At 40.8% G+C, this 21,318-nt stretch overlaps 1 protein-coding gene across 4 annotated transcripts in view; it reads right to left on the bottom strand.

The window, feature by feature from the left end:
* Nucleotides 1-21,318, bottom strand: part of CELSR1 (cadherin EGF LAG seven-pass G-type receptor 1) — a 116,551-nt gene that overhangs the window by 51,145 nt on the left and 44,088 nt on the right. For all 4 annotated transcript variants that reach the window (XM_069977063.1, XM_069977071.1, XM_069977081.1 and 1 more), the window contains exons 2-5: nt 16,190-16,828; nt 7,269-7,491; nt 6,307-6,422; nt 1,037-1,125 (exon numbers count right to left, since the gene is read on the bottom strand). In XM_069977063.1, the coding sequence (XP_069833164.1) occupies nt 1,037-1,125; nt 6,307-6,422; nt 7,269-7,491; nt 16,190-16,828 (1,067 nt within the window). The remainder of the gene's footprint in view (nt 1-1,036; nt 1,126-6,306; nt 6,423-7,268; nt 7,492-16,189; nt 16,829-21,318) is intronic.

The raw sequence follows: 21,318 nt of genomic DNA, 5'->3' as shown, positions 1-21,318 counted from the left end.
AACTAGACAAATTTTCAAGACACTTCAGTATGCCTCCAGGTTCAACAAAGGTTTTGGTTTCTTCAACCAATCATATTAAAAAATAACTTCCCTTGACAATGCCTGTTACATCATGTATGCTAGCTACACAGATAGAGAAAGCAGATTTAGGTAGACACGCACAGCCTGACAGGAGTTAGCCTGTTTTATTTTCTCCTAAACCTGGTAATTAGCCCACAATATAATACTAAAAAAACAAACTTACTACCGAAAACAAGCAGCAAGTAAAATTTTAAAGGAGTTGCCTGAAACTAGATGTCAGATTAAAGGGATATATGATGATACAGATGCAACAACTGAAGGTTTCATAAGCTCATCAATTAAAAATAAAAACTACTTCACTTTTTGGCCACTAAGGGCAAACAATCTGTAAAGATATCTTGCCAGACTAAAATATGTAGTCATTTTAATGTGAAAAAAAAAAAAAAAAATCGGAGCTAAGTTATCAGATGTAATCAGATGCTTCTCCCAGACATAACTTCTGCAGCCCCTTAAATCTGATTGGCAGGGATGTCTGGAGTCGTCTGATCCCTTTCCATAACCTAATATTGGCCTATCCAGGAATTGACCAACAATTTTTTAGACCTTTCACCATTTACATAGGCCATCTTTTGACCTGTTCTATTTTGTATACTGTATGTCTTTTTATAGGTAAAGTCTCCAGAATTGAACACTACAGATGCGGTCTCGCTAGGCTCTTTAACATGGCTCTCCAAACAGCGGCCCTCCAGCTTAAGCAATACTACATTTCCCATCATGCCTAGACAGCTAAATCCAATACTTTAGCTGTACGGGCATGATGGTAATTGTGGTTTTGCAACAGCTGGAGGGCCGCAGTTTGGAGACCCATGCTCGAAAAAATTGGAAATCACAATTTTCGTAATGTTTATGCCTCTAGCTATGCAGGCGAACATTCAACCTGCTCCCCCTATTGCCAAGCTGCACTATTGACTATATGGACACGTGTATAGCTTTATTGTACTTCACGGTTTCCTACCTTGTTGTAGTACTGCACTTGTACAGAATGCCACTGTCCATCACTCACACCTCCTTCAACATAAGGGCTGACTGTTGTGGTGCTTTCTCCTGTAACAAGAAAACATAAAAACTATTTCAACAGAAATCTTAAGCACAATTTTGAAATATAATGTCTTTACAGTAGTTACAGAATACTGAAAGGGAGTGGTTATGGCACCCACCTAAAGCTTGGATGTGATGTGGCCTAACAAATAATCAAGGTAATCCCACTTATTGTCCCTTAGGAATGATCCACCTCTGCCCTTCCCAGGAACAAGCCTACACTGGTCATTACAGTGATCCGCTAATTAGTGGGATCCTTAGGAACCATAAAATGTCAAATAAATGACAAGGTAAATCTGTCTGCCCTTAAAACAATGCCAAGTCTGCTCTGCAGAGGATGCAACCAGTCAAACAAAAGGTTAAAGGGAAGAGAGAAAGGAAAGAAACGTTCCATCCAAAGGCGGCAATATACCCTGAAGAGATTGCCCTAACCAAACAATATAACAGAATGTTCTGCAGGTGAACAACTACAGCAAAACAAACATTTACAGAACCTTAGAAAAACGGGCAAATAAAGGCAAGGCCTCCTGAAAGTCAAACACATTCAGCTTCTCACTCTGATTTTATATGATAAACACTTGAGTGTGAAAAGCATTGGCACACTTAAATAATGCACTTGCCGGACTCTTGCATCACATCAAGTTCTGCGAGGTACAACTCTTTGATCACTGACGTGGCACAAAAGCTGATGTCCGCAGTGTGTATATATTAACTTTATATGGCATAAGGGCAAACTAAGAAAATGTGGGAGGGGAATACATTCCCCTGGGGTGGAGGGAAATCCACTCTTCTTTCTGTATTCTTTTTGATGGTCAGTTTCTACTTAGAATGAAATGGCTGATAACAGAAAACAGCTGCACATTTTTTATGAATCCTTAGAGGCAATTCACACGTCAGCAAAATACTGTCCATGCACAAACCTGAGCTCAGAGCTTCCTGCATCAGCATTCATTATGGCTTAAAGTGTCACTGTCGTATTTATTTATTTATTTATTTTAGCAGAAATCAATAGTCCAGGCGATTTTAAGAAACTTTTTAATTGGGTTTATTAGGCAAATATGCCATTATCTGCATTCAAAAAGACTTTTTCCAAGGCCCCCCCCCTTCCTCCTCTCTCTCATTCACTGCTCATTATCAGGAAATCTCGACTCTCTTACATCAGTCGAGCCCTGTGTAACCTATGGAGAGGGGAGGGGGAGGAGCGAGGTTAGCCACTAGCAGAGAACAAAGGATTACACAGCGGGACCTGTGTGAAAGCCTCTATTCAGAGGTCAGAGAGGTCAGTGCTGACGTCAGAGGAAAAAGCCGGTGATGTAGCTGTAAATTAACTCTTTGTGGTCCTGTTTTGGTGCCTCATCTCCCGCCAGCCCTCCCCTCTTCAAAGAGAACAATTAAGACAGGGGGGAGAGCTTCAGACTGCTTTTTCATGATAAAAATGCATTTTGTGGCTAATAAACCCAATTAAAAAGTTTCTTAAAAATCACCTGTACTATTGATTTCTGCAAAAAAAAAAATTAAACGACAGTGACACTAAGGTTTTAGAATAGGGAATAGTTACCAAATGTTAACAAATATTGAAAACAATATGTACCAGCAGCTCTGACCTATGTCTGTTCATATACTGCTTCCTAAATTTGTCATATTTCAAGTGAAGTTAAACAAAATCATGCATTTGTATAGAAATGTAGGGGGAGAGTTATCAAACATGGTGTAAAGTGAAACTGGCTCAGTTGCCCCTAGCAACCAATCAGATTCCACCTTTCATTCCTCAAAGACTCTTTGGAAAATGTAAGGTGTAATGTGATTGGTTGCAAGGGGCGACTGAGCCAGTTTCACTTTACACCATGTTTGATAAATCTCCCCCGTAGTCTCTATATAATAAAAAATAAAGAATTATAATTAGTAATAATAGGCAAAGAGGATTTTTAAGCAATTGCCTAACTCATGTGCCAATTCACGGATCTCACAGATACACAATACACAAAATGTGACCCCCAAAGATCCAATGTTATTGTAATAAACATACATTCTACTAACAGAAAACAACACACATGTCTTCTGATGGGAGATTTCTACTCTCCGGAAGGCAGGAAGGCTGTCTAGACCCCGCCAGCACACATACACATTTTACTAGATTCAAAGCGAGTGGAGAGGTTATTGTTCAGGAAATGACAGCATAACATGCCTATGTTATTGGAAGGTCTGTCGAGCATTCCCGATTCATCGGATTTTCAATGTGCTAACACTTGACTTTGTCTATGTCTTGTTTCTCAACGTCTTACATTATTGTACCAGGCCCTTTCAAGTCATGCCCTTGCACCTCCTACATCAACACCCAACCGCAAACTCCAACTCTGTACAAATATCTAATATCAGGTACAGGATCCTGTAACAATGCAGTCAAAGTGATTCGCACACACCCTTTATGGTAAAGAGCTTCTAACTAATTCCAAGAAGACATTGGGAGTCTTGGTTTAGACTTGAATGCCAATAAATTAATCTCCAACCAGCAATAGATAAATAAATGTGTCATATTATCCCTAGGGTCTAATAAAACTAGAAACAAGCTCCTGCATGTTCAACCACCCTTAAAGTATGAGTCTAAACGCTCAATACAAAATGGCAGTGCCCGTATTTTACGGAATTTAGACAAATCTAAGTTAATCTTGACTAATTGCAGAAAAATGAAAATATCCGCAAGACTTGTAGGAATCTAGTAATATAAAACACTACAGAATCCATGTTTAAAATATAAAGTAAGTGCAGGCTGCTTTGCCGAGACATGCAGGAATAGCGAAGGTAACAAACATGCTCTGTAATTATAACTTTCATGGCGAGGATATATGCAATTACGTTGTATCCAGGAGCAGCTCAATATTATGACACTTCACTATTCTTTGAAAAAAATTGTGAACTAGGCAAAATATAAAACATTTGCTGTATAACCTAACATCATCACTGAACGTTAAGTTAGCCGTAAAAAAAAAATTTATACATATTAAGGACAACTATCCTCTTCCTTAAACTCCATGTGTGTTCTTCCATTATACCGAGGTGGGAGAAACTTTGTGACTATGTTTCCCACAGCAGAAGAGCCAGAAAAGACAAGGAAAAGGTCCCATAACAGGCATTATAATTCCCCTGCCCTATTTTTAAATATTATATCCCAGTGCTTGCCAAATGCCCCTCCTTATTCCCTATAGGAGAGAAAGGCAGCATCACAGTCACACTGCTTCTGCTCTCCTTTAGAGGGGGCCCTTGGCAGTCTGATATCATAAGGGTCTAGTACTAACCAGAGCCCCTTCTTGTTACTGATCTCAGACTAGATGTTTCTATGATGTGTGCACCCCTGGCTGCTGCATGACAGGTTACAGTCAGCAGAAAGATTTTTTTCTATATTTATTCTAAGTGCTTTCCAATTCTAAAGCTAGATATTATTTGTGGGGGGGGGGGGGGGGGGTATACAACAAAGGAAGAATTATTTTATTTCAAGCAAATGCAAAAATAATAATGCAATATTGCATGCTGAAAATTTATTTTTCACACAGAAGATTCGTGTGTATTACATCTGAGGCAGAATAACCTGCCACTATCATCTACATAAGGTATCAAATAACATTACTTAATGGTCTAGCATCCATGACCAGGCATGGGCTACAGGACTACTGTTAGAAGCTAATCTGCTCGCAATTGTCGCAGATGGGTGCTGTGGTAAAGTAGCTTAATCCTGTGATCTAAGTTTCCCATGTGTTGCAGTTAGCGAATCTTTGTTGGTTATTTACATGTGTAATTGAAGGTTGGCCTAACAGGGCACTGAATATGCGTACTGAAGAAGGCCCACATCTGTCACCATGTGTTATTAATACGCGTAGATTAGAACCATCAGTCAGTCCATTGTACAATGTGCTGAGATTGGACTTTTTTGCAATGTCTCCATACATTTAAAGCAGGGTTATTATATGCAGTTATGCCATAAAATTATGTTACATGTAATACACTATTCCAATGTCAGATATATTAAGGCAGACTGTACAAAGAATGTGTAACTTAATAGGAGTTAAGGAGAAGGACTCAATCCTGTTTGTTGGTTGCCCAAAACTCTACATTAAAACCAGCGTTTACAACAACAACAAAAAATTACCTAAAATTCCTTGCACCAGCGCTGGGGACTGGTGGTTATCCTTCCCTGAGAAATGTATGGGGAAAAATAGTCATCAATACACACTATCAACACTTTTTCAGAAAAGTGAGTGACTACCTTGATATCCACAACACCATGGTGATCCTGCAGTGCTTGTTCCAACCTCCCACCCAAACTTATGTGTACTCTAGCTAAAGGTGCCCATACACATTATACTAAAGTTGGCCAAGTTCAGCCAACAGCATAAGGCCTCATTCACACATCAGTATTTTTTTGCTGACTGAAATTTGTGTCCGCATTTTGTCACCTGCAATTTGCACATCCATAGCGTCTGTGTTTTTTTGCTGATTCCCAGAAATTGTACAATGTTTTCAACTAGTTATGATCAGCATTTTTTGTGACAGTTTGTGGACGGTTTGCAGATCGTGGAGGCTTCCATAGATTTCTATGGGGAAATGTGCTGCAATTGCAGTTTGCACTACAACATGTCCTATTTTTTTGCAGAACGCAAATGCGGAGACAAAAAATATGGACGTGTGAATAGATCTATTGACAGCAAGATAACCTATCTCTGCCAACAATTGCGGGTCCGCAAATACAGACTTTTTTTGCGATTGTGTGAATAAGGCTGAATGAAGGATAAGATGGCGCCAGAGCAGTCTGGCTATGGCTTACATCCCCCCATAGGGAACAAATGAATGTTCGGCTGTGATGAATGTTCAAGTATATGGAGAAGCAACTGCTGACCGAATGATCATTTGGTCAACAGTTATTGAAGGTGTATAGGCACCTTTACACTTTCGACAAGCACAGTGGCTTCACACCTAAGAGATGCCTTATACAGAAATATTACAGACAGTCCACAGAGTGAACGGTTAATTTCTTCACATATTGAAACTGTGTTGGTATTAAATTCAATGGAAATGCAATTAATTCTTAGGGAAAGAGGTGTAATTAATTATATACCCAGATATGGGAATAATGCTATAAAGGATGGTACAAAAAAAGGACATTTTGTAATGGTTTCCTCAGGGGCCATAACTCACCTGCTGAGAACGTAAGTTGAATCTGCTCCTCAATAATTTCTAGTGCAATGAAGTCATGCTTTTCATTAAACCGGCCATTGTAAAGTATCAGTGCATTCCGCTCCCTGGTAGCAAACCTGAAATACAAAAGCCACTGCATTCTTTACATTCAATGACGGAGCAAGAGGTCAAAAGTTAGTAACAAAAAGAAGCCAAATAACAGCAGAAAGAACCATTACTAAGTCACCATGCCCTTACTAATATATACGTTTTGGTGAAGTGTAAAATAGGCAGGACTACTACTATTATAAAAATGAGGACTGCTTAAATGTGAAAGAAGGCCTTCAATAAGAACTTCAGTCATATATAAAATGCTGTGGAGCATTACAGGGCATTGTCAGGCAGGGACACTTCCTTATTGTGAAGATTTATTAAACTAGGTTTCCCAGTCCTTTTGTGTTGTCCTTCCCATTGACTTGCTTGGTAGTTAAATGATAACCACAATAAGGGTAAGATTCACACGCAGCAAGTTGCTGCAGAACTTTCTGCTACTAAAAATCAGTTCCATTCATCTAAAAGAAGTAGTTCTTTTGGTTTTCTGTGAGCTCCAACAGATGAACAGGACAGCTGCAGAAATGGCTGTAACCGATCTGCTGTGTGTGAATATATCCTAATGAAAAAAGGGCAAATATTTAGCTGTACATGGATTCTCAAGACTTCACCACTACTGGTTAAAGCAGATCCAGTCCAGCCCTCATACAATTTAGTTAGTGCCACTTGAAGACCTTACTGTACACAATGAATGGCATAGGGGTTCCCTTAATTTAATGCCACATACAAATGATTGGGAAGATCCTGTTGTGAGAACATACCAGACAAATTAAACCTTTCTTAGTAAAAAATCCCTATCATATGTATTCCCCATGCATTTAATAATCCCTATTCGTCTCTATTTTCTGTAGCACCTATTATTGTCAACTTACATGAGAGAGACTGTGAAATGGAAGCGTTGTCTTAATCCTTTGAAAGTAACAAAAGACTGTGGGGGAAAGCTTCTGGTGGTCATTTCACAGTATGGCCACTTAAACTCTCCAGGGGGACACTCGCACTTAAATCCTCCAACAATCAGGTTAATGCAGGTGCCTCCATTCTTACAGACCCCCGGGACACAGCGTCCAGAGACTGAGCTAACTTCACAGTATTCTCCTAGGAAAAAGGAAGAGAAGACAACTTTGTATTAGCATGGATTTTCAAAATGTTATAAAACTGCACATTGGCTACCAGACATTAGAATAATAAAAGCAGGTCTATAGTTGATGCATACAATTGTAGAACCACCAGAGCATAGATAGAAGATATATACAGACACACACATTTACAAATAAAAGATGAGAGAAAATGCACTCTTTGAAGCGTTACAGATACTACACTGTATACTGTATACTTTATAATCTGCATTCCAGTAGGAAAATGTAGACAGCACTTCAAGGCCAATAACTCTGACCTAGACATATAGAGATAGCACAGTGTAATAACATCTTGTCATTTTATGTACACTATCCCTGTACCAAGAAGATAAATTCCATGTTGGCATATGCACAGAGCTTCTTTCCTAGTCCTGTCTGGCTCTTTGGGGGCACTCTGGATCCTACGAGAGCAGCACTGTTATTGATTCCTTTTATAATTTGATTAGACGGTGCGGACACATAAAATGGTAGCTGCAATGTGCACTATGCCAGTCACGCTTACACAGAAACCTGAACTACTATTTGGAGATGAACTGAAAAAGCATGGCATGTTTTCCTTTATAAAGATATACTGAACATTGGAAGACGTAGTTAAGGAGAGCAGCTTGGCTAGAAAATGACTGTAATGTTTGACCAACAATGACTAATCTCTTTACTAGAAAAAGCCCTTGGGCCAAATGAGAAAAGAAAGAAAAACGATAGGACAAGACATCTTCTCTTTTAATAGGAAACTGGAAAACAAAACCCTTTACTATAGTGACACTTATCAGTCCCCGCCTGGGTGCTCAGATATCGGGCGATGCTTATAGCTTGTGGTCTTAAACTGTCAGTCACTCACACTATTGTCTTCCCATGTTGATGAAGTGAAGGACAACATAAGGATAGAAGCATGATTTAGGAGTCATCCCTGGCAGCACTTCAGTACTCTGATAGATGAGCATTGGCAGACTTACCCCTAAGACATAGGAACTAGGAGCATAACAGGTGGCGAAGCCACAAGTAAACATCCCCAGGTAACGTCTCTACAGTACGGGGACACCATTTAATTACTGTACATTTAACCACAAAGTGCTCCTGCATAGCTTCAGTGGTGTTCCAAACAACAAAGCTGCCGTACTGGTACCTGTACACAGCGACTGCAGCAGGGATAGGCAAATACAGGGAGAGTGAAAATACAGGGGTCTCTTCAGATGAAGCTACAAGCAGTGTCACTTTGTTTAGTAGCCCTGAATAAGAATTTTCTGAGACATCAATTGAAAACACCCTTAAATTCAGGTACAGGTTAGTACATTTCCAGACATATTAGATACCTAACCCCTGAAATGTCAAGCACTGGCTAAAAAAAGAGACCTAAAGCAGCCTACAATGCATGTTCTAAAGTACACTAAACCTTGTCCTTTAAGACTGGCATTCCCCTGACATTCCCCTCATATAAGGTATTCCACAAAGGACTTTTCTCTACAGGGTTAAAGATGGATTATGTGAAAGGAAGTGAGCGTTCCTGTGGTCATTGGAGTCTTAATATAAGTACTAGACATGCTGGAAGTTACAGGAACACCATAATAACACTACATACACTATAATAACATAATGATGGTTTGGTTTCAGTCTCTTCAATTCTGTATCTTTTGCAGAAAATGAAAATTAAAGGAGTATTCCAAGCAGTATGATATTTAAAGTGAATATGTAACCCCCTGACTACATACTGAGCTGGCTGCATCACTCAATAGATATCCATAAGAGAATATTTTTGTTGCTTGTGTCTGCCTTTTTATTTTCGTAAAAAGACCTTTATTTGGCCTGTGAATACTGTCAAGTGGGTTGGGCCTACCATTCCCTGGGCCCCTTGCACCACTACGCCTCAATGTGGGGTATGCCTGCCCCTTGCTATAATCATCAATGTGCACTGTGCATAGAGCACAGTGAGGTACTAGGGCCCAGGAAATGACAGGCCCCTAATCCTGACAATACTCACGGCCTGAATAAATTACAATTTTTTTCCTTAATAAAAACACATATCTCCATAAAATCTTGTTTAGACTGGTGTGCTGTTTTGTGCTGTCCATTCTGCCATTCTCTGTGCCAGTTTCACTCCTTTGGTTTTAACAAAAAAAATAAATTTTTTATATATATATGTATATATTGATCAGCACCAGTTTAAAGAGCTAATAAACTGATAGTGAAGAGCTGCCTCGACCGTCACTGTACCATTCAGGTGGCCATTCACTTTCTTCACTGCCAACAGCACATCCTCGTCTACAGTGCTGCTGACAAAAAATGTTTTTTAAGCACCGATAATCATGATGAGCAACCGGGGAACAAACAACCGATTACTGCATCTCATGCATGGGGAAACTATTGTCTAGTTATGGCCCTACGAGGTGAGTAGATGAGCACCAATGTAATTTACAGAGTCTATTACCTGGAAAATCACACGGCCATTTGGTCCAATCAGTCATTACACAGAAAGATGTCTGGATTATGATTTTCTGACAGGTCAAAACAACCTGATCGGCCGACAAACAAGTCTTTGCTTATAGGCTGATCGTTATAGCATTATATCACAGGGCGACACTGGGCAATAATCAACTCTAAGGGGGATGCACTTCTGGCGTACACCACAAAAAAAAAAAGGGCAGATTCGCCCCTTCTCCCTGGTAGTAAATTCTGCCAGGATAAAGGGGGCAAAGCTTTATATAAGACTGGCATACAAGTCTTAAAGGGGTTGTCCGTCGATAAAAAATTATTCACAGAATAACACACATTACAAAGTTATACAACTTTGTAATGTATGTTATGTCTGTGAATGGCCCCCTTCCCCGTGTTTCCCCCCACCCACGCTAGACCCGGAAGTGTGGTGCATTATACTCACCGCATCTCGTGTCGTCCACGGTCTCCGATCCTCAGCAGTGACGTCTTCTTCGGGAGGCCAGCGGATCTTCCCGAGTGCCGGCCGCCCTCTGCAGCGTCATCCAAAGCTCAGCGGCGATTGGCTGAGCATAACTATGCTCAGCCAATCGCGGCTGAGCGGCTGATGACACGGCCACGTCATCAGCTGCTCAGCCGCGATTGGCTGAGCACAGTTATGCTCAGCCAATCGCGGCTGAGCTTCGGATGACGCTGCAGAGGGCGGCCGGCACTCGGGAAGATCCGCTGGCCTCCCGAAGAAGACGTCACTGCTGAGGATCGGAGACCGTGGACGACACGAGATGCGGTGAGTATAATGCACCACACTTCCGGGTCTAGCGTGGGTGGGGGGAAACACGGGGAAGGGGGCCATTCACAGACATAACATACATTACAAAGTTGTATAACTTTGTAATGTGTGTTATTCTGTGAATAATTTTTTATCGCCGGACAACCCCTTTAATAAATGTCCCCCTAAGAGTCTATTCCACTGCTATTGTAGCGGTGGTATTACAAACCATACAATAAACTACAAAAGTTTAGTAAAGTCAGTAAATTCTAGGCTTCATTCATTGTGATCATTACATTCTGAATAAGAATTTAGAAAAACAGAGGAAAATTTTAATGACCCCGTTGTCATGTTACCACAAAAATGCACCTTGAGGATCAGTTTACCTGTTGTGTTAGTAACAGAAGGTTCCCAAGATAAGGAACTTTCATCATGTATAAATTACTAATAATTGCTTTAGGCCAAGTAGGAACCTTCAAAGAATCGGGAGGAAGAACAGTGACATTAGACCACGATTATCCTCCAAAGGAAATGGTTCAGGTATTTTTACCGTTTGGTTATCAATTGTGATTTGTGAGGTGAACGCCATCTCTGTTGCACTTTCTATCATCGGTCCTTAGTAACCCTTATCGTAAGGATGACAGATTGTAACATTTTGCAGTAACATATTTCCGAAATGCTGCCTGCTGAAAGGGTAATAGGAAAAGCAAGGAGTCCCGGACTGACTCTACATTCCATCCTGCATTACCACACCACAGGATTATTCAATTGCAGATCCATTCACAGGCTGAACAATAGTATACATTAACATGCACCGAGTGACTGCAGCTCACAGCTACACAGATAACACAACTGCTAAAAAACAACTAAGGGGCCTGAAATTCACAGTGCAAATTATTTCTAACAAAGGAACAGAGAGTTACCATAGGGGCTTGCCCCAATAAGATGGCTTGAACAGGTTCTAAAGTGATATATTGACTATAAAACTTAGAAACACACAAAAGAAGGTAGGAACTATCTAGTCTTTAATAGCGGAAGGTGCGGGACAAGCTACTTGTTTTATCACATCTTTTAATTAATATTAATCAGGCAAACTTTTCTTCAACTCAAAACAACATCAATCCTGTTCCTTTGACAGTACATCAACTACTTCACAGCACACAGGCAGCCTATGTACAAGGACAATGCAGTGCGTTGGCCGAATATGTGATGGGTAATCCTGGTGCACTAGTCTAGTATTAAACGGATGACATATTGTACTATTCATTATGCAAAAGTAAAGATTTGTTTTCAGACCTAACCTTTAGGCCATGAATATGGGGCTTGACCCTGAGACTCGTCGGCGTGTTGATTTTAACATGTGTGTTTTTTAATATGCTTCAGAAATAAAGAATTTTTGATATTTTTTCTACTTTTGCTGGAGCTGTGATTCTTTTCTTATTTTGGATTCAGACCTGGGTGAACGGCCCACGCTATATCATCTGCTACATTATAAGAGGGTTCCCATTATACATTGGGACACATTCACATGGTGAGCTGACCTTTTTTCCTAGTTTTCATCTAACCTTTAGTGCTTGGTACACAATGGTATAACTCTAGAAAGCAGCTAGAAAGATGGGAGATGGTTCAAAGTACTCAGGGGGACTTAATGACTAAGACCAGCTAGGTTTAGGAGCATTTCATTTTTTAGCTCTTGGGTGGAAAACCCCTTTAATTTAGAAAACTACTTTAAACCCTTTCCCAACATCTGATATTCGAATACGTGATGATGTCAGGAAGAGAGTATTGGGCAGGCTCAGGAATTTAGATTTAATTTGTAAATTGTCTCTATTTAAGAAATTCCAACCTTCCAGACTTCATCTAGTAGCTGCTGCCTTGGATGAAGTCATGTGGTTCTTCCCATTCTGACACATGCTGCCACCTCAGTCTGTGTTGGGAACTGTTGAGAGCAGGAGTACTGTGTCAGATTTGAAAGCCCTACATTCCTCCAGCATATAGAGAAACTTTATGGTATCAGTTGACTTTTTTTTCTGGATTACCACTTTAAGGGTGGTATTACACGGGCCGAGCAGGGCCCAATAATACCTGTAAACGAGCGCCGATCTGCTAGATCGTCGCTCGTTTACTGAACCTATTACACAGCCCGATAATCGTTTAGCAAGAGCTGCAAGGACATCGTTACCGATGTCCTTGCAGTCCTTGCAGCCCTTGCTAAACTGCCATACATTACCCATCCACGTTCCAGGGCTGCTCCTGCCGTCCGCTTCTCCCTGGGTCCTGCACGCGCGCTCTAGCTTCACTTCGGCCTGTCAGCTGATAGGCCTCTCAGCCAATCACAGGCCGGGACCGCCGCGGCCTGTGATTGGCTGAGCGGCCTATCAGCTGACAGGCCGATGTGAAGTTAGAGCGCGCTCGGGACCCCGGGAGAAGCAGACGGCAGGAGCAGCCCTGGAACGTGGATAGGTAATGTATATCGTTAGTCGCCATCCGCGCACCGCTATTACACGCAGCGGTGCGTGGTCGGCGCCCAACAAAAATAGGTTCTAATCTATATCAACGATCAGCCGATGATCGTTGTCATCGGCTGATCGTTGCATTTATTACACGGAGCGATAATCGTCCGAATCCGGCAAATTCGGCCGATTATCATTCTGTGTAATAGGGCCCTGAGGGTACGTTCACAATTACAGGAGCAGCAGATCCGCAGCAGATTTAATTTAAATAACTGAACACAGCATCAAATCTGCACCATCAAATCTGCTGCGGATCTGCTGCAGATCTGCTGTGGATCCTGTAGGTGTGAACGCACCCTAAGGAAGGAAGGACCAGGCAGGTTGAAATTTAACATGCTTAAGGCCCTATTCCCCCAACAGATCTGACGACAGATTATTTGCCAAAAGTTTGAAGCCAAACCCAGGAACAGACTATAAACAGAGAACAGGTCATAAAGGAAAGACTGGATTTCTCCTCTTTTCAAATCCACTCCTGAGTTTGGCTTCAAATCTTTGGCAGATAATCTGTCGTCAGATCTGTTGGTGGAATAGGGCACTTATACTCCTCAAAGACAAAAATCAATGGGATGTCTGTGCAGTGTCAGACAGGTCGGGTCCTCCAAAGCAAGAGAAGCTCTTAGTAACCAGTTTTCAGTTTGGTCAAGATCCTGAACAGGGGATTGTCCTCTATTACCTACTAATACCTTCTATTATCTAACATGATTATTAAATGAGTTTTAAATAAGACAAACTATTTAAGGGGGTTTCCCAGGACTTTTTAATAAGCTATTAATATCCAATTGCACTCTTGCCAACCAGCTGTATGCCAGAGTCATGGTGCCTGTATACACTAAAATAGAACTAGAAGCTGATAATTCAGTATGACATGTTGTGGCCATGACGGGTTTTTGCAGCTCAATTTCAATGCTGCAGCTCTGGCAAAAAGCTAATCAACAGGGGTGGGCCCCCCATGATCACATAGTAATGGCCATCAATGCAAAAGATCCACAAAACCCCTTTAAAGGAGAAGTCCGGCCAAAATTAATTTTTGATATGTTGTTACTTATGAAAAGTTATACAAATTTCTAATGTACATTAATTATGGGAAATGCACATATAGAGCTATTTCCCTTAATTTAGTAGATCAGGAAGTGTTAGAAATATCTCTGAAGAAGTGACGTCACGACCCAGGGTGTAATTCCTATGGAGTGTCCAGCAGGGGGCGCTCTCTATATAGAAGTCTATGGGACTTTATTGTTTCTATGGGTTTCTATGTAATGTAATGTAATGTAATGTAGTGTACAGTGCTTTATTGAATGAATACATCTATGGAATACTTTGGGGAGCAAGTGTCCTTGCTCCCCAAAGTATTGCATAAATGTATTCATTCAATACACAGTAAGCCCGCCGATCCGCCGAATTTCCGCCGCATTCCCGCCGATCCGCCACACGCTGATCCGCCGCATTCCCGCCGATCCGGACCATATACATTGAACTACAGCTCCCATCATCTGCTTCTAGTATGAACAGGTGATGGGAGCTGTAGCTGGGTAAGGGATATGACATGCCGCCGGGCGCAGGGGGGAGCCGCTCAGTACACAGGAGCGCTCCCCCCTCCTCCTCCTCCTTCCGTGATAACTTCCGCCTATAGCACTGCTGAGTCCCTGCCTGGCCGCCGCTCTCCGCTCTCCCCCCCATACATACCGGCTCCCGATGCATCCTGGTGTCCGCGCTGATGCCGGGAGCCGGTATATGTGAGCGGAGAGCGGCGGCCAGGCAGGGAGTCAGCAGTGCTATAGGCGGAAGTTATCCCGGAAGGAGGAGGAGGAGGGGGGAGCGCTCCTGTGTACTGAGCGGCTCCCCCCTGCGCCCGGCGGCATGTCATATCCATTACCCAACTACAGCTCCCATCACCTATTCATACTATAAGCAGATGATGGGAGCTGTAGTTCAATGTATATGGTCCGGATCGGCGGGAATGCGGCGGATCAGCGTGTGGCGGATCGGCGGAAATTCGGCGGATCGGCGGGCTTACTGTGTATTGAATGTATTGAATGAATACATTTATGCAATACTTTGGGGAGCAAGGACACTTGCTCCCCAAAGTATTCCATAGATGTATTCATTCAATAAAGCACTGTACACTACATTACATTACATTACATAGAAACCCATAGAAACAATAAAGTCCCATAGACTTCTATATAGAGAGCGCCCCCTGCTGGACACTCCATAGGAATTACACCCTGGGTCGTGACGTCACTTCTTCAGAGATATTTCTAACACTTCCTGATCTACTAAATTAAGGGAAATAGCAGTATATGTGCATTTCCCATAATTAATGTACATTAGAAATTTGTATAACTTTTCATAAGTAACAACATATCAAAAATTAATTTTGGCCGGACTTCTCCTTTAAGTATTTTGCCTGATTTAGAGAGACAACTAAACTAAAGCATGCCAAAGGGCAAACGCAGGATATTAAAAGAGATAAAAAAAAGAGATAAAAAACCAACAACTTTTTTGCACATAGTAGTACAGTAGCTCCGCACCACAGCTCAGTTCATGCAGTTGAGCTGCAATACCAGACAAAACTTATAGACAGGTGTGGTAGTATTTTTAGAAATAGGCAGCCGTGTTTTTCTAGAAATGGACAGAACCTTTAAGGACTGTGTTCAGGGACCTTGGCATAGCTCTAGGAGGCTGAAAAACTGGGGTTTTCTGCATAAGATTTTAACATACCTTTATTTTCTAGGTTTACAGATACCTTCGCATTCAGGCATTCATACAACAGCTAAAGTGTTGACCGGAGATCTCAGCATAAGTCCAACAAACACAACTTATCTCATAGAATGCATAGAACAGATTGCTAATTCCCTTCATATGTCAGAACTAGATATAAAAATGTTAGAGGTCTGCTAACGCATTCTAGCTACCGTAGCCCATTTGTGTATAATAAATAGTCATACCTGTATATTCATCATTGCATTCACAAGAGTAGCCACCTTCTCTGCTCCGACAAAGTCCATTCTTTCCACAAGGATTGGAATAACAGAGATCAATTTCTGTTTCACAGTAATCCCCAGTAAATCCAGGAGGGCAGCGGCACCGTAATCCATTGATGGGATGAATTGGGCGGAAAAGTACTGTATTAGAGCTTATAAAAGGGGCGGAACTGTCAAATTTTAATACAGATACGCACTTCATGTAATTTTCACAAGGTTCCCGCAAACAAATGTTATCATCAAAAGGCAGAACTCGCTGAGTGGAAATCATTGTGAGCAGGGTCCTATTAAGGTAAATCTGTTCTTGGAGGTCTTCAGAATGAAAGAACTTGTTTCTCATCCCACCAGGAAGCAAGGCAGAAAATGTCACATTAAGAATATTGGAGCTCACATCGGTGTCATTCTGAATGTTAAAGACAAAGATGCCCTCTTTGGTGGTGGACAAAACAGTGGCCACTCCTTCCACAAACAGAGAAAGAAGAGGGGACAGAAACTTCTCCTGAGACATGTTTTCTAAGCGGACTGTGATGCTGTTGGTCAACATGTCATCTGTGATGATGGTAACACGTAAGGTACAGTGAGCAGTGACGCTGTGAACACCATCTACAAAAAGAAAAACAACACATTAATATAGAATAAAGTGGAACAAAACTATGTAAAATGGTTGCACATGTAGAACACTAACATTATACACTTTAACACTATGGAAATCAAATGAATGTCACATTTACTTCAAAAGACACAGTGCATGAAATCCTTTTTAAAAGTATCCACACTATTTTACAATCATACAATGCTGAATGCATTAAGTAAATATGTATATGTAAGGGTAAGTTCATATAAAAGAGAGCGAGCCTTTTTCCCATCTAACCTCTTGGATGCTAGTCACTAATGACTGCAGCATTTAAGGGGTTTAATGACTACTATGACCAGAGTGCTCTCTGACCTTGGCTTGGAGAAAAAATGTCACCCTTAAATCTAGCCATACACATTGGGAACTTGCTGGAGGATCCAGACAAGACTGCCTTCAAAAATGGGTGCTTTCTTTTTGTTCCCCTAGCGAGAGATGATCTGCCAGGTCTGACAACCATTAATATCCCTCTCCCTATGACAATATAGATGCATGATCTGTCAATCTTAGAATAGGCTTGTTCCTACATACAATACTCTGTTGTTCTGATGAAGCATATACAGGAGAAGAACAAAAGAGTCTGATGCTACTACTGCACAGCACCCTGATGGGAATATGTCACAATTCATAAGCAGCTAACAATAAAAATACTTTACAGTAGGATTAGTAGGATATATTAGACGCTGTACAAGAGAAAAGTGCACTGTCAAATTTCTAAGCAGCCTGAAATACACATATGGCTATAGCTGTACGTTTAATGATACAATAAATCACAATATACTAGAAGACTTTTCAAACTTTGTTTCTTAAAGATTTTTCAATTCGGAACACAAATAACCAAGTAAGGTAAATCAGCAGTCTCCACTCGGTCAGCAGAGTCCCCAGTCATCCACAGTAATGGTACACAAGTTATGACCAGAGGAGATTTAAAAATAAATTGATCTATTGTTTGGCCCTATATATAGTCTCTAAATGTTCCCTACGCCTTATACAACGCTTCCTCAATGTTTATAGGCTCAATCCAAGTTTAGACAATATGAAAATCTTTACAAAACTTTACATTTTAGCATTGAGAAAAGCCTTAATAACCAGCTAATTTTCAACATTTTTGCCTTTCTGCGTTTGAGCACCTGCGGCAGTATGGGGCTTTTTTCCTTTATCCTAATAAGGAATTAAAATGGTACAATTTTGTTTCATAATTATAATGTATTTGCGTACTCCTGTATGACAATACACTATGCCCTATGTCTCTAAAACACAGGCTGCCCTAGGGCAAAACTTGGGGTCCTATTGGACAGGCTGATGATTGATCAATAATGTAAACGGGTGCTGGTCTACTAGATCAGCGCTCTTTTACTGAGCCTATTACACAGCTCGATAAACGTTTAGCAAGGGCTGCACGGACATTGTCAGCAATGTCTGTGCATCTCATGCCCTTAACTGTATACATTACCTTCCCACGCTCCCGGAGCAGAGAGCAGAAGAACACCAGGAGCGTGAAAAGGTAATGTATACAGTTTACACAACTGTTAGCGCATTGCTACGTGTAACAGGGATGCGCGATCTGCAATTTTAGGGGAAGACCAGAAGTCACAATCAGCCGATGATCATTGTGTTTATTACATGGGGCGATAATTGGCCCCATATAATGGGCTCTTATGCTGCGTTTACACAGAAAGATTTATCTGACAGATTTTGGAAGCCAAAGTCAGGAATGGATTTGAAAAGAAGAGAAATCTCAATCTTTACTTTATGACTTGTTCTCTGTTTATAGTCTGTTCCTGACTTTGGCTTCAAAGATCTGACAGATAAATCTTTCTGTGTAAATGCACCATTATTGTGCCCTAGCACAAGACACAACAAACAGACAGCCCTGGGGTCTAGGTAGCGGCCAGAGTGTGCAGCAGGAGACTCAAAGATGTCACATGAGAACCCCAGCATGTCAGGTATGTGTTGTTTATTATTTTATGTGGAATACTCCTTTAAGTTCCTGTTTACTATAAATTGTTGCCATATCATATCAAATAAAAATATAAGGACAGATAATCTAGTGAAAGTTGCCACACCTTACAGATCCATTTATTGCAGTGGCAGCAGCTATCTCTATACAATCCCAGCAGGTGTACTAGGACATGTGTACCAGTCATGGATTAGGCAAATCTACAAACATGTATTGTTTGCCTTAGCTCCTGGCATTAGTGACATCATATTAGACACACGTAAGGGAAAGTGACATTCACTTTGGACTGATGCCAATGGAAGCATACACCACACTTTCATCAGTAGAAAAATGTGTTTCCTGTTTTTAGAAAAGATGGAAAATGGTGATTGTTGTCAGCCATACAGTACATCATTTTCCAGATTATTGTCTGGGGTCACCGTAAACTACTCTGCATGGTGTCTGCTAAACTCTGCATGTACCCATGTCAATCTAATGAAATATAACCTACCCTCAGATGATACATGGTGAGAAATGTATTCGTTTATAGAGACGTGGGAGTATACTGCAGCACTAGAACTATGATACAGTACAAGGCGCATTATAAAGGAGATAAAAAAAGGTTGGCTTGGTGACAAATTCCACCCCCTCTGCAAAGTGTAATATTGTCTCCGGTAATGCAGACATCATGGAGCTCTCCTGGCCTACCTTTCTCCATAATCATGAAACCTTTATTACCTGTGCAAAATCCCATCCTGTGCATAAGTACTATACACCTGTATCCTGAAATCTTAAGGGGATGACTCGACAGACCATGACATGGCTTTACAGCAGTAGGGCTGCATGAATTCATTGAATCCACCTTCTTAGAACTAAGAGCTATTTCCATGATGTTACATGCAAATTGAGCAGAGAAAGGATGGATAAAATTACTAGGAGTTAATCTGAGGAGTCATTATGGCAGGTGACAATGGGCCATTGTTCAGCTCACACTACATAGGTGCTAAAACGTCAAATAAAAATGTGAGGAATGGCAGGTTGTGTTTGCACAGGGAACATCTGTCAACAAATCCTAATGGGTTTTGTGCTACAGGCTAATATGACAATGACGGGATTAATGTAAAACAATTTATTATTAAATAATGCATGAGGCAAACACTATGTAGGTTTATAGGAGGCGACTACAACCATTTCGCTTCCTAAATACAGCAATGGGAGTTTGCTTGAAGTAGACTTCTGATAATGTAGCTTATTTAATGATGAGAATTATTATACACTCTGATCACAATGTAATAAACACCTAAGAGACAAATCTGAGGCATCTAAGGGAGAAGGTGTTGTTTCTCACAGGACTTCATCTGAGAACTCTAATCTGTTAGCTTTAATACCTTTTTCAGCATAAAAACATACTTTTACAGGAGCATTTATTCCAAATTACTGGCCCATATAAAAGGCCCTTCATTCCCAATATTTTAGCCATGTAAACTGTCCGTTAGATCAGTGCTTCTCAATTCCAGTCCTCAGGCCTCACCAACAGGTCATGTTTTGAGGATTTCCTTAGTATTTCACAGGAGATATAATTATACTCGGTGCATCAGGTATTAGCACAGGTGTTCTTTGTATGGGAAGTCCCCAAAACATGACCTGTTGGTGAGGCCTGAGGACTGGAATTGAGAGGCACTGCTTTAGACAAGTGTTGTTCCACTTGTACATATGGAGATATGGTAGTCATTTGGTGCTCTATCAGCCAATTATTTGCTCATTTAAAAGGACTCTTAAAATGCCCAAAATTGAGAGAATTACTGTGTGAGAGAATTCACAAATCGTAGCAAAATCTCATCCAAAATTCCAAAACAACGTACAGTAAAATATAGCAGCGTGCTCTGTTATGCAATCGTCACAGATTTACATAGCAGCTTATAATTCACTGCAATTCAAATGAGTGGCATACTCTACAAAAAGCCACACCAAAGTCTACAATGATATTCTTCTAGATTTTGGTAAGCATATTAGGCTTATTCCATGTACTTTTTACCAAATTTGAGAACGTAGTGTTAAATATGTGAAATTAAAGCTAGGTTACAAACAGCACATCACAATATTCACTCTGAAGCTGGTATAATTTACAAGGCCTAACATTCAGATTCTTACCTGCCACTTCACCTCTGTTCCCCTCAGCAGAGACTACCTACTGTTCCAACACTTTAATACAGGACTGCTAAAGGGGTGACAATAAAATACATAGGCACAACCATATCAATATTTTACTGTACAACCCTATGATCTGATGGTAATACCTAAAGATTGTAGTAAAGCATCATAGCCCAAATACTCTTTATATATAGGCTTACTTTATACATTAGAGAAATGCTTGTAAACTTTTTTAGTGAATTGTTAAGCTACCGCTCAGTACAGTCACTTCATTCCACTGATATTACAGCTGTTTCCCCAATGCATACTGGTTACCCATATTACCCCGAGAGCAGCTGTCACTTCAGATTTATGGTGTCCCTCCTGCTAACC

This window comes from Dendropsophus ebraccatus, chromosome 1, assembly GCF_027789765.1.
Source record: "Dendropsophus ebraccatus isolate aDenEbr1 chromosome 1, aDenEbr1.pat, whole genome shotgun sequence".
In the NCBI taxonomy this organism is placed as follows: Eukaryota; Metazoa; Chordata; class Amphibia; order Anura; family Hylidae; genus Dendropsophus; species Dendropsophus ebraccatus.
Note: the sequence above shows the minus strand (reverse complement) of the source record. Positions and strands in the feature narration are given on the sequence as shown.